This window comes from Chiloscyllium plagiosum, chromosome 9 (assembly GCF_004010195.1).
Source record: "Chiloscyllium plagiosum isolate BGI_BamShark_2017 chromosome 9, ASM401019v2, whole genome shotgun sequence".
Taxonomy (NCBI): domain Eukaryota; kingdom Metazoa; phylum Chordata; class Chondrichthyes; order Orectolobiformes; family Hemiscylliidae; genus Chiloscyllium; species Chiloscyllium plagiosum.
Genome location: NC_057718.1, coordinates 81,490,157 through 81,505,073, shown reverse-complemented (window position 1 = coordinate 81,505,073; position 14,917 = coordinate 81,490,157). Strand labels below are relative to the sequence as shown.

The 14,917-nt window shown below is 42.1% G+C and overlaps 1 protein-coding gene across 6 annotated transcripts in view; it reads right to left on the bottom strand.

Moving 5' to 3' along the window:
- Nucleotides 1-3,761: 3,761 nt before the first annotated feature.
- The window catches only part of LOC122552980 (protein quaking), a 563,704-nt gene continuing 552,548 nt past the window's right edge, over nucleotides 3,762-14,917 (bottom strand). For 2 of the 6 annotated variants that reach the window (XM_043696323.1, XM_043696325.1), the window contains exons 7-8: nucleotides 9,695-9,758; nucleotides 6,333-7,171 (exon numbers count right to left, since the gene is read on the bottom strand). In XM_043696323.1, the coding sequence (XP_043552258.1) occupies nucleotides 6,910-7,171; nucleotides 9,695-9,758 (326 nt within the window). In that variant the 3' untranslated portion in view covers nucleotides 6,333-6,909. Of the gene's footprint in view, nucleotides 4,573-6,330; nucleotides 7,249-9,694; nucleotides 9,759-14,917 lie in introns of those variants that run through there. The other 4 variants (XM_043696327.1, XM_043696324.1, XM_043696321.1 and 1 more) reach the window with 4 other exon arrangements.

The window sequence follows — 14,917 nt, the reverse complement described above, 5'->3', positions numbered from 1 at the left end:
AAGTTCTGGGATTTACATACCAAAGAACAGAAACCAACACATCCCATCCTAAATTTATCTTAAATTGTTTAATGTATCATCACATCTCCATGACACTGTACTCATTTGGATATAAATGCTGTTTTATGACCTTATTCTCCACAACCACCTAATGAAGAAGCAGTGCCTTGAAAGCTAGTGTTTCCAAATAAACCTGTTGGACTATAACCTGGTGTTGTGTGATTTTTATCTTTGTCCACCACAGTCCACTACCAACATCTCCAAGTTAGGTCTTGCTGCATATCAAAGTTGAAACTTTATTGCTGGAACTGCACAGCAGGTCAGGCAGCATCTAGGGAACAGAAGATTCGACGTTTCGGGCACATGCCCTTCTTCAGGAATGAGCAGAGAGTGTTCAGCAGGAGAAGATAAAAGGTAGGGAGGAGGGAGTTGGAGGAGGGGCGTTGGAAATGTGATAGGTGGAAAGAGGTCAAGGTGAGGGTGATAGGTCGGAGTAGGGTGGAGGCGGAGAGGTCAAGAAGAAGACTGCAGGTCAGGAAGGTGGTGCCGGGCTGGAGGGATTCGGCTGAGCCAGGTGGGGGGAGGGGGGATGAAGAAACTGGTGAAGTCCAAGTTCATCCCCTGTGGTTGGAGGGTTCCCAGTCGGAAGATAAGACGCTCCTCCTCCGACCGTCGGGTTGTTGTGGTTTGGCGGTGGATGAGTCCAATGACCTGCATATCCTCGGTGGAGTGGGAGGGGGAGTTGAAATGCTGTGCTACATGTTGGTTGGGTTGGTTCGTCCGGGTGGCCCAGAGGTGCTCTCTGAATCGCTCCGCAAGTAGGCGGCCTGTCTCCCCAATATAGAGGAGGTCACACCGGCTGCAGCGGATGCAGTAGATGATGTGGGTGGAGGTGCAGGTGAATCTGTGGCGGATATGGAAGTTTCCTTTGGGGCCTTGGAGGGAAGTGAGGGGGGAGGTGTGGGCGCAAGTGTTGCACCTCCTGCGGTTGCAAGGGAAGGTGCCCACCTTGTCTCAGCCGGATCCTTCCCGCCCGGCACCGCCTTCCTGACCTGCTGTCTTCTTCTTGACCTCTCCGCCTCCGTCCTACTCCGACCTATCACCCTCACCTTGACCTCTTTCCACCTATCACATTTCCAACTCCCCTCCTCCAAGTCCCTCCTCCCTACCTTTTATCTTCTCCTGCTGAACACTCTCTGCTCATTCCTGAAGAAGGGCCTGTGCCCGAAACGTCGAATCTCCTGTTCCCTGGATGCTGCCTGACCTGCTGTGCTGTTCCAGCAATAAAGTTTCAACTTTGATCTCCAGCATCTGCAGACCTCACTTTCTCCTAGTTAAAATATAACCCTTTTTTGCCAAGATGTAGAAAAGTAGCCTGTAACATTTTAGATCTTCACCCTGTAGTTTGAATACTGTGAGTTAAAGACCACCTGCTGGAAAAGATATGGGATGTTATGAATTATTGAACATCCTCAGTTATGAAATGTAGGACCAGTGACACATGAATGTTATCATTGTAATGAAAGGAAATGATAGCAGTCCATTCCCTTAGCAAAGGAAAGAGATGAAGTTAAATGATCGTTAATTGTTATACACTGCTGAATCCTAGAATCATTCAGCAAAGGTGGCGGCAATTTGATTGATTGTGCCTGTGTTGAGCCTTTGAAAGAGCTTTTCGAATAGCTGCACTTACCTCACCTGCTGTTTTGCCATAGCTTTGAAAATTCCTCCCTTCATTTATAAAAGCAATTCCCTTTTGAAAATTCCTATTGAATCTGTTGCCACTATCCTTTCAGGAAATGAGTTCAGATCACCATAACATAGAACTATAGCCATAAAATAGTTAGATGTATGCCTTTGACTGGCACAGATTCAATGGGCTGAAGGGCCTTTTTCAAAGGTGCAGACCTCCATGACTCATTGTGACACAGAAGGAGGCCACTTAACCAATCAAATTCATGCTCGTTCTCTGCAAAGCAGTTCAGTCAGTTCCAATCCCTTGTGAAGAGAAATCAAAGTTAATGTTTTGGGTTCAGTGATCTTCCTCAGAACTGATCTGAGGAGGGTCATCGGACCCAAAATGTTAACTTTCATTTGTCTTCACAGATGCTACCAGACCTGCTGAGCTTTTCCAGCAACTTCTGTTTTTATTTCAAATTTACAGCATCCGCAGTTCTTTTAGTTTTTTTTAGCTCCAGTCCCTGCTCTGTCCCCATAGCCCTACAAGCTTATTTCCCATAAGTGGCCAAACAAATCCCTCCAAATATCCCTACCTCTACTTCTCTCTCATAGCAGACAGTCTGATGTCATTAGCAGTGTATGAAAGCTCTGCTGCCCATCTCTTGCTAAAGACTTTAAATAGGTGACAATTAGCCCTTGTACATTAGGTAAGGAGAATAGCTTTGATTTTATTACCTTATCTAGATGCACTATAACCTTGTACAATTTTCATCACATCTCCTAAAACCACCTTTGCTCCATGGAAATTAACTCCAAGATAACCTTGTTGTTAAATTCCCTCATCATGAGAGTCTTCACATCATGCCTGAAGGATGGAGATCAGAACTAAAGACAATACTCATGTAGCCTAACCAGAGTTTTTAAAATTTCAAATTTACAATTTGCCTGCTTTTGTACTCAATACATCTGTTTATAAAGCCCAAACTCCTTTTATGCTAACCATGCTCTTGCACCTTCAAAGATCTGTGCACAAGAAATTCAGCCCCTTCATCCCTTTAGCATTGTACTATTATGTCTATATTGCCTCTCCCTACTCCTCCTGTCAAAATATATCACTTCACACTTTTCTATACTAACTCAATCTACCACTTGTCTGCCCGTTTTGCTGGTGAAATTGAATAGTAGCATCCTTACTACATATGACTCCTCCAATTTTGGCATCATTGGCAAATTCTGAAACATTTCGCTATTACAGTCTCAGAGTTGGTCAGTGGTTCTTGCACTGACCTTTGTGGAAATCCATTGCACACCATCATTCAGCTTGACAAACTTGTGTTTTATAAAAATACTCATCTTGTCTTTGGTTCCTTTACCATTTAACCCAAGATGTGTACTCTCTGGTCATTGACCTTCCTCCAAATAGGTTCATCCCTATTTACTCAATCAAAATGTTTCTTAATGTCAAATATTTCTTCTAAAATTCTAGTTACCTTACCCTAATGAGAACTAACCCAGCTTCTTTAGGCTTCTCACTTCATTGTCCCCTCATTCTTGTTAATCATTATGGTAAATGATGCATTCCTCTGAACCCACGACATGACTTTAATATCCTCCTTAAAATGTGGTATCCAAAATTGAACAGAATACTTTAGATGTTGCCTAACCAGAGATTTATAAAGATTTAGTATAAATGCTTTGTTTCTATTTGTAAAGGAGATCCCATTTAATCTTTAAACATCTTCACCAACTTGTTCAGCAACCTTCAAAGATTTGGGCATTTCAACTTGTAGCTCTCTTTACTGAAGGTCGCCCTCTGAAACTGTACCATTTTATTTATGCTGCCTTACCTCACTGTACTTCCCAAAATGCATCTCTTCACACAAATTGCATTGGCGAGACACATTGTAATTCCAGGGCCGTGATCTAGTCAACCTGTGATCTGGCTACATTTTTGAATGATTTGAAACCATTATATATTGTTTAATTTTGTTTTGAAAAAATGGTTTACAAAAGGAAAAACCATAACTCAGCCTTCTTGGTCTTGTGAAGTCACAAGCAGAACAGAAACAGTTCACAGTTGATGGCTGTGTGACTTTTATTTCCTCTCTCAGGAAAAAGCATTACAAATCATTTTTTTTTATAGCAGCAAGCTCTGAGCGCATACATTGTAGAGTCTGGGCATTTTACGGCCATACCCACGAGCAGTTGAATCAGTTGTGGTTGGTCAGCAACAATCTGGTCTTTGAAAGAAAAGTTCATCAGTTCAAATCCAATCCTTTGACTTGAGTGCAAAACCTAGGCTGATGCATGACTGTAGCACGGGGCGAAAGCTGCATTGTCAGCACTGCCATTGTCAGGGAGAGAGCTGCATTGTCAGCACTGCCATTGTCAGGGGGAGAGCTGCATTGTCATCTTGCCTAAAACAAATGTTAAATCAGGTACACGTGCAGGATTCTGCCTGTCCCAACACCCCTCATATCCTGCGGAGCAGTTACACCCCAATCAGAAACGTAAACAAATATACATACGTAAAGGATCTGGTCACTATCTCATTGCTGTTTATAGGAGCTTGCTGCTACATTTCCTATATTACCTAGGAGATTACACTTCATTGGCTTGTGAAGTGCTTTGAGATGTTTTAAAGTTGCGAAAGTTGACATATTAATGCAATTCTTTTATTACAGTTTTTATTGGAAGACACATAATGGGTCATGATACAGAGGAGATGATGTCTTCATACAGTGTAGCCCATAGTCTGACCTCGAGCTTGTGGCTTTGTTAATATCACCGCTATTTCTCTCTTCAGAAGTCTTGACTTCCAAGAAGACCTTTAATGGAGTATTTTGTTTTTCTATAGAAGTCCTTAGATCCTATTGAACATGATTCAATAAACTAGCATGGAAAACAGAGGAAAGGAAATACTTTATAAAACAAGAACAGGAAAATTATACAAAGTTAAAAATCACACAACACCAGGTTATAGTCCAATAGGTTTAATTGGAAGCACACTAGCTTTCGGAGCGACGCTCCTTCATCAGGTGATAGTGGAGGGCTCAATCCTAACACAGAACTTATAGCAAAAATTTACAGTGTGATGTAACTGAAATTATACATTGAAAAATTGATTGCCTGTTAAGCCTTTTATCTGTTAGAATACAGTGATAGTTTCACTTCTTTCATGTGTAAATCACAAAACTTTTTTAAAAAAGAGTTGCATTCTCGGGTTAGCTGTTAACAATGGTGATAGCTAGACAAGATGTTGAAGGTGTTAGCCCCCTGTGTTCTCTGTCTATGACCTGATGTTTAGATTGATTCTAATCTAAAAAGTGAGATAACGGAAGTTTACATAAATTCATGCAGTTTTTGAGCTCAGAGTTCTACATGAATGCATGCAGTTTTTGAGCAAAGTACAATGTAATCCATTATGCCATGTTCTTCGTGACTTGCAACACATTATCAATGAGGATGAGCACCTCACCAAGACCTTCCCCACACCTCCACTACTTGCCTTTAAACAACCGCCAAACCTCAAACAGATCGTTGTTCGTAGCAAGCTATCCGGCTCTGAGGACAACTCCATACAACCCTGTCATGGTAGACGCTGAAAGACGAGTCAGAGTGTGGACATAGATACCACCATTACAGGTGGGGACACCTCCCACCTTGTACATGGCAGGTACTCATGTGACTCAGCCAACGTTGTCTATCTTATATGTTGCAGGCAAGGATGCCCGGAGGCATGGTACATTGGGGAACCAAGCAAAGGCTACAACAACGGATGAATGGGCACCGCACAACAATCAACAGACAGGAGGGTTCCCTCCAAGTTGGGTAACACTTCAGTGGTCCAGGACATTCAGCTTCGGACCTTCGGGTGACCATCCTCCAAGGCAGACTTCGGGACAGGCACCAGAGAAAAGTGGCCGAGCAGAAGCTGATAGCTAAGTTCGGTACCCATAGGGAGGGCCTCAACCGGGACCTTGGGTTCATGTCACATTACAGGTGACCACCATTGCACTATACACCCACACACAGATACTCCTACACACACACACACACACACTCCTATACACATGGACACACATACACACAGACACCCACACACACCCTTACAGACACACACCCTCTCACAGACTTAAGACACTCTGCACTCACTACACACACACACACTTTCTCACACTCACAACCCCCAACCCAGACAGACAATGACCCACATGAACACATATTTTGTGGGGTGAATTTGTACGCATGAATTCATGTAAAACTTCGTTATCTCACTTTTTAGATTAGAATCAATCTAAACATCATGGCATAGACAGAGAACACAGGGGGCTAACACCTTCAACATATTGTCCAGCTATCACCATTGTTAACAGCTAACCCGAGAATGCAACTTTTTTAAAAAAAGGTTTTGTGATTTACACATGAAAGAAGTGAAACTATCACTGTATTCTAACAGATGAAAGGCTTTACAATCAATTTTTCAATGTTTAATTTCAGTTACATCACACTGTAAATTTTTGCTATAAATTTTGTGTGTTAGGATTGAGCTCTCCACTATCACCTGATGAAGGAGCGTCGCTCCGAAAGCTAGTGTGCTTCCAATTAAACCTGTTGGACTATAACCTGGTGTTGTAAGATTTTTAACTTTGCACACCCCAGTCCAACACCGGCATCTCCAAATCATGAAAATTATACAGATAGCTCTGCATCAATTACTGCTTTCCTTTACCTTAAACAAAGACACCTACACCTTTACATGGCAGAAAGCTCCAAAATGACGAAGCGTGCTAAATCTCTATGTTTACTTTGCTTTAATTTTTGTTTTTACATTTATATAATTATTTCTGCAAATTGCTTCCAACATTAGACCCTGCTCCTTTTAAAGGATTATTAGATTTGGAGGCATGAATGAGGATTAGCAGGAGACGTGAGGTCAAATCTTTAGGCTCATTTATTGGTACACATTAACTCTGAACAGACCATTTGTCATTAATGAGAGCTGTGTTTCCAATCAAACAATTATTCTCCAGGAAGACAGTGAATACACGTCCTGTATTGGTTTAGATATTCACATAACTGTCAGCAATTTCATATGCTGTAAATTGCAAATATTCTGAACACAGACTCTGGTAAGCAATCATTCTAAAACCTTGAATCAACAGATACAGTGGCCCTGAGCCTTCAGATTCTTGACAGTAAGGATAGTTCAAGCTTGGTGCTATCATGTCAACAAGCTCTTGGTATTCTTCCTTTTTGACCGTGTGATGCAAAACATGATCTAGACTTGGTCCTGAATTTTTGAAGATTCTGGTAACTATAACGACCTTCCAAAATGACAAGCAAGAGCTGAACCAAGAGGATGTCCTCCCATTTCCAACAGATCTGATTGTCATTAGATAATAGGCAGCAAAGGCAGATGTGACTCCCAAATCTGGGAGCCCTGAAATCAGGAGTTCTGATTTCAAACACCCGAAGCAATAGTCTTATCCTGTGGGCATAAAATTTTTTTAAAGAAGTTGTTGAATGAAGACAGAAATTGTTGGAAAAACTCAGATCAGGCAGCATCTGTGGAGAGAAAACAGAGTTAATGTTCTCGGTCCAGTGATCCTTCTTCAGAACTCTTAGTAGCTAGGAAAAGGTTAATATGTAGGTGGAAGTGAGTACTGCAGATGTTGGAGTTTAGCGTCAAGAGAGTGGTGCTGGAAAAGCACAGGTCAGGCAGCATCTGAGGAGCAGTAAAATCGACGTTTTGGGCAAAAGCCCATCATCAGGAATGAAGCTAGGAGCCTCAGTGGTGGAGAGATAAATGGGAGGGGGTGGGGCTGGGGGGGTAGCTGAGAGTGCAATAGTGGATGGAAGTGGGGCTAAAGGTGATAGGTCGGAGAGTGGAGTGTATAGATGGGAAGGAAGGTGCACAGATGGGATGGGTCATGGGGGTGGTGCTGAGCTGGAAGGTTGGAACTGAGGTAAGGTGGGTGAAGGGAAATGAGGAAACTGGTGAAATATAAAAAATATGTAAATATTGAAAATATGAAAAAAAGGTTGATATGTATGCTAGAGAAGGGATGGGGTGGGAGGCGTAAGAAGTAATCCATAGATGGAGATTGAGCCCAGACAAAAGAACAGTTGGGCAAACAAAGGAATGTGTAAAGGTTAGCCTGGGAGAGCGAATTGCTGGAAATGGGGATTGCTCGCAATTGACAATGGGTTGTAAGTGATGGCAAGATTAGAGTGGTGCTGGAAAAGCACAGCAGGTCAGGCAGCATCCGAGAAGCAGAAAAATCAAAGTTTCAGGCAAAAGCCCTTCATCAGGAATTCCACTCTAATCTTGACTCTGATCTCAGTACCTACTTCTGCCTGTAAGTGGTGGCAGACTATGTGAGGCCTGGGTGTGAGGGGTTGGGGTCAGAACATAGGAGGTGGTGCTCAAGCCTTAAAATTATTGAACTCGATATTGAGTCCAGAAGGTTGCAGGGTTCCCAAGCGGAAATTGAAATGTTGTTCTTCCAGCTTACACTGGGCTTCACTGGACAGAGGTTTTGACCAGGGAACAAGGCAGCGTGTTAAATAGGCAGGCAACCTGAAGCTGGGAGGGAAGACAGTGGATGGGGGCTGAAGTGCGGGAGATGAGTCAGATCTGGCTGAGAGCCCTGTCAACCACAGTGGTGGGGAATCCTCGGTTGAGGAAGAAGGTGGACATTTCGGTGGTCCCCTTGTGGAGGTTGGCATCATCGGAACAGATGCAACAGAGTCAGAGAAATTGGGAGAATGGATGTATGATGAGGACGTATTGTCAAGGTAACTGTGAGAGTCAGTGGGTTTATGGTGGATATCTGTGGCCAGCCCATCCCCAGAATTCTTAAAGACACTCTGAAAGAAAAGTCTCTCCTCAACTCAACCATTACAAGGAGCCTCTTATATTTAAATTTTATTCCATAACCTTAATTTCCCCACAAGAGGAAATATCCTCCAGGTATCCCCCTACCCACTCCTCTCAAGACCTTATATATTTCAATAAAACCACCTCTCATTCTTCTAAATTCCAATGGATATTGGCCTAACCTGTTCAACTTTTCCTCAAAGATAAGCTCTTCATGCCATGAATAAGTCAACGTTCTCTGAACTGTTTTGAAAGCAATTATATATTTTTTTAAATCTGTACATTTCTCCAAATCTGGTTTCATCAATGCCCTGTACACCTGCAGTAAAACTTGTAGATTCCATTCTCTTTGCAATAAAGAACAGCATAGGCGAAAGTGAGGACTGCAGATGCTGGAGATTAGCATCGAGTCTGTGGTGCTGGAAAGGCACAGCAGGTCAAGCAGCATCCAGAATGAGTCATTCCTGATGAAGGGCTTTTGCCCGAAATGTTGAATCTCCTGCTCCTCGGATGCTGCCTGAGCTGCTGTGCGTTTCCAGCACCATACTCGACAATAAAGAACAACATGCCTCCCTGATCACTTGCTATACAGCTGCAAACTAGGTTTTTGTGATTCGTGTACACCTGGCTCACTGTACCACTGAGTCCGCTAATCTCTCTCCATTTAAATAGTTCACTGCATTAATATTCTTTCTATCAAAATGGATAAGTTCATACTCACCCACATTATACTTGATCTGCCAAGATTTTGTCCATTCATTTCACCTGTCTACATCCCTCTGCAGGTCTACTACTGCCTGTTGACAATTTATTTTTCTACCTATCTCAATGCCCTTATTCATAACATTGTTATGGATTATAAATAATTTAGACCCCAGCATTGATTCTTGTGCCATTTCTACAGCAATGACAGACACTGAATATCCATTTGCAGCCTCTGCCAATTCTATGAGTTCCATGATCAATTCTCCATACTCTCACTCCAAGGATTAACACGAACTTCAATTAGATTTGTTCATTTTGTTATTACCCAGATGGGAGCAGTGCACTGTCTCTCTCTAGTTCCACATCTCTATGAGTCACAACATCAATTCAATTGTTTTACACAGTTCCCAACATGGCCGAACTTACAATTCCTCTGGATTAGACTTGAGGGAGTCCATAAATAGAACAAAAGATCCATCAACCAAGTTTCCTTTAAAAAACACAAAATGATTAATTTATTATAAAACAAAATATATTAAATAAAGGTGCAAGACTAGTTAACACAATTTGTAATATGAAAATATAAATATTAACCCCTAAGTGATCTGAAACACACACACACACACAGTAAAGAGGAAAAAAAATGATTTCTCTCAACAGACATTCACTCGAGGGGAGAAAAAAACACTTATGGACAATCAGTCTTTGGGCTGAGTTTTACCTACTTTGATGAAGTGCTATTTTTGTTGAGTCTCATGAAGGATTTCTCTTGGTGAGGCAGAGTGAATTTTCTCATCCTATTGTCCTCGGCTTGCCTCATTAATCTTCCAGCCCATCCCTATAGAGTCCTTCCCATCCGATGTAGCCCAATTCTCCCAATCACTGTAGCCAGAAAAATTAACCACTTTCCAAATATCTCACAATCAATCGATCATCCCTGGTGCCAGCACAATCCTGAAAAGGCCCATTCCCACCCGGACATGTGCTAACAGTCCCTGCACAGTTTGTGACATTTATCCTGGATTTGTCAGGTAATGGGAAATTGGACACCTGCTTTGCAGATGAGATCCTGGTAGACAGGGTAGTTCAGAGGGTGGATGTCCACCATCCTCAGGACAAGTAGCAGAGCCTACGACACTAGACCATGGCAGCCTGGTCCAAGGATGCTACCCAGGTCAATGCAATCTCAACCTTTTGGAGGAATGACCAATAGAGCTGTAAGGATGTCAGTGACCTTCTGTGTTCTGCCAGGTAAGTGCCACCACCTGCTACCTCTGATGCATTCTGTACTGTTGTAACCACCTCCCACTAAGAGTCATGCTCTGCCAATCTCATTATTGCATGTGATATGTTCTTTTTTTCTCAACCATACAATTTGCCCAGACTACTAACCCTACAGACTACTGCATCTCCCGCACACTCACCTGGGACACCCAATCACCTTTTCCCCCACCTGCATCAGCAGTAGTACTGTGATACCCAAATTCATCTCATTCAAACCTTTCCCTGTCTCTCAGCACAAGAGAACAAGGCCAAAAATAGGGCAGAAAGAGCCAAGACAGATGGTGGGGTGCCTAATGTTTGGTTTTTTACTCCAACAAGGAGTGGGTCCTGACCCTGTCCACACCAAGTCCTTGGACTGGTATCTGGAGGTAGTGCTGTGAGCCCCTGAAGGGTGCTTCCCTTGACATGACTGAACACCGTGACCAGTGGTGCTGGAAGAGCACAGCAATTCAGGCAGCATCCGACGAGTGGCAAAATCGACGTTTCGGGCAAAAGCCCTTCATCAGGAATAAATTTGCTGCTCGTCGGATGCTGCCTGAATTGCTGTGCTCTTCCAGCACCACTGATCCAGAATCTGGTTTCCAGCATCTGCAGTCATTGTTTTTACCACCTTGAACACTGTGACCATCCAATGTCATGGCCACTTGCTTGAAGCACGTACAGTGTGTCTGCTGCTGACACATGTGCAGGTGTAACACTGATGTCATATACCAGATGTAACATTCAGCAAAACATCAACCCCTTTGAATGGTAACTGCCAACAATTACTGCCTGTCTCTGTGTCTGTGATAAAATGCAGGGCAGGGCACGGCAAGGCAGAGATATCGGGAGTATCCAAGTAGGCACAAGTGAGGAGAATGAGTGAGCAGTGAACTGTAGACTGGTTCAATCAGCTTCTGGGTATCCTTATGTACAAAGCATCCCTGGAGCAGCATTGGAATGAGATGCATCAATGTACTCCAAAGTGCGGCATTGAAGTGTACTGTAAGTGGATCAGAGATGTGTCATGCTTGATTGAAGAGTCTGGTACACATCAGATGCCAGTGTATGTGGCATAATGTGCATGTGACTGGTGCCCTGAGCTGTTGGTGATTGGCTTCCAAGATGACATTCCAGAGGAGAAAGCAGCGAGCTGGCGTTGCCAAGTATCCACTCTCACATTAATGTCAGGAATCTGCAGCATCTAGGTTATCTGTTCTGTGGTAAATAAGAAGCTGCACAGTAGTGTAGTGAGATGCAGCGCCAATAAGGGTGATAATGAACAATAAGCCCATTGATAGGCATTTCGCCACTCCCTAGTGAAAAACCCATTTCCATGTCTGGAACACTGCTGGAAATGTGACCAGTTGCTCCTAACGTTGACAGTAACCTCACTGGACTTTTTAATGCATTTCTCCCAGATTTATCATAGGCCATGTCATTCAGTTCCATATAAGTTTCTGTCCTTAGTGTTTGAAGGATAAAAAAGGATAAGTGTGGAATGTTCAGATGCTGTTATTTTGGTATGTGTAGAAAGGTGTCATTAAACATAGGCCATTGTCTCTGGGATCTTGGCAGATCCAACCTGCTCAGGAAATACACTAACAAGATGTCTTCCATTGCCCTCCAAGAGAATGATCAGGTTTTACTCCAACTGCATCACAATGATGTTTCAGAAATAGGAAACATGAACTGAGCAGCTTCTTTCTTTCAGCACATTTCCCATATTGAAAACTCAAAACCTAAACTTCAATCTGACCACTATAACTCAGGCAGGGGATCATCAGTAAATAAGCAGTTATCACAAGATACACGACTACCAAGAAACATCTTGTTTAAAGAAAAATGTTCCCGTGTCCTTTCACTGAGTTCTTTAAAAGAAATATCCAGGTATCCACAGTCCTTTAAATGCAAGTCCACAAATATAAAGTAATCATAACAAAATTCTTGCAGAAATATTTACCATCTGTTCTTATATTATAATTTGTTTTCCCTCATACTCTGCTTTCTGCCTCTTTATTATCTTTCTAGTCATTCTGCATTGGTATTAAAGTCTGATTTACCACTATTCCTTGTATATTTGTGCATTTTAATAATCAGTATAAATATAATGCTATCTTTAAATTTCTTATAACAGGGAGCCACTCAGGATGCATCCATCTCAAAGCGCCATTCTTTCTCACTGAGATAGATCATTTTGAGAGTTATTAAACATCTCCATAAAGGTCTGCCACTTCAACCTCATTGACCTACCTTTTTAATTTGTTCCCAGTTCACCTTTCACGCCGTTGGAGTTACTTTTCTCAAAGTTTAAAGCACTTGTCATTGTTGCACACTTTTTTCTTTCAAACTGAACATGAAATTCGAGTACCTTATGATCACTGTTACCTGGAGACACTTTACCATAGGCTATTGATTAATCCAGTTTCATTGCAAATTATGAAGATAGCCTAGTCCTTGTTTGGCAAAAAAAACATACTGCTTAAGCAACTGTCCCAAAGATGCATATTAACTCCACAGCTACCATTGCCAATTTAAATCTACCAAATTATATATAGGTTAGAGTCATCCACGATATTGCAGTACATTTCTTACATTAATTCCTTCCTGTATGTTCCTACAGCAGAACATTATAGGAGGCATAAGTAGTAATCTCTTACCCTTAATATTATATACGTCTGCCAAAACTGGTTTTACATCTTGATCTTTCAAGTTAAGTTCAATAGTGAACTTATGTCAACTTTTCCTAGCTTTTTGTTAGTTATTAACATTTAGGTCTGAGCCCTAATAACCCTCTAACCACATCTCTGTAATGTATATTTACCTCAATCTGTAGAACAATTCATACTTTTTGTTACAAATGCTCCATATATTCAGATACAGTGCCTTCACCTTGGAGAAACATGCAAGTAAAAACATAGAAGTGTTGAAGTACTGAAGTGGTGTCAGAGTTAGTCCAAGAACAGGCACAATGATGTGGTGAGTCTGGCAGTTTGCTGCTGTCAATATGTGTGGATGAAGGGTCGAGAGAGATGGTTTCCATGGAGCACTTAGGGACATTATGTTGAAGACACTGTTGGCTGATGGCAGGGACAAGTTTCTGTGAGCTACAGCCACCTGCTCTGCCTTGCAAGTCAGGCATTTGTATCATCTAACTTCTCAAGGAAGGAGGGGACATTTGATAGTTGCATAGAACTAAAGCAAGATTGACCAATAATAAGATGTAAATACATGGAGATAGGGTCATTGCCTCTGAATAGTCTGATTCTGAACCCACCATTTTAAGCTTAAGGGGAGAATCAGAAAATATTGTCTCTATGTTAAGATTCTGATTTATTTTCCCAGTCTTGCTGTATTTTCTCAACATTCTCACCTCTGCTCATGCCAAAATTCTGCTTTTTGCCTCTGACTTCATTGTAGAAGGCATAAATAGAATCCCTGAAATCTTATAAATTCAGGTGAAAGGGAGGAAACAACTTTAAAACAATGAGGACAAAGTGAGGTCTGCAGATGCTGGAGATCAGAGCTGAAAATGTGTTGCTGGAAAAGCGCAAGCCAGGCAGCATCCAGGGAACAGGAGAATCGACGTTTCGGGCATAAGCCCTTCTTCCTGAAGAAGGGCTTATGCCCGAAACGTCGATTCTCCTGTTCCCTGGATGCTGCCTGACCTGCTGCGCTTTTCCAGCAACACATTTTCAACTTTAAAACAATGTCAATTACCAGGTTAAAGAATGACTTGGAGATGTCGGTGTTGGACTGGGGTGGACAAAGTTAAAAATCACACATCACCAGATTATAGTCCAACAGGTTTATTTGGAAGCACTGGATTTCAGAGGGCTGTTCCTTCATCAGTGTTTGTGGAGTATAAGATCATAACATACAGAATTTATAGCCAAATGAATACAGTGTCATGGAGATGTGATGATACGTTAGACAATTTTAGATCAAGTCTTTTATCTTTTAGAATATGAGGTGTTGGCTTCTGTTCTTTGATATGTAAATCCCAGAACTTCTTTTAAATTACATTCTCAAGATAGGTCTAGCTTTTCTAACAATAGGTGACATTTCAGCTCAGACAATGCATTAAGTTGTGAGGTCTGTCTGTCCCAATGTTGAATTCGACCGGTTCTATTTCTAAAGTGGGATTTACAGTGTTTTACATGGATTCTCACGTCTATCTCATATGCTGCAGGCAAGGATGCCCTGAGGCATGGTACATTGGCAAGACCAAGCAGACACTCAGACAATGATGAATGGACACCACACAACAATCACCAGGCAAGAGTGTTCCCTCCCAGTCAGGGAACACTTCAGTTGTCCAGGCCATTCGACCTCAGACCTTTGGGTGACCATCCTCCAAGGTGGACCTCGGGACAAGCAACAATG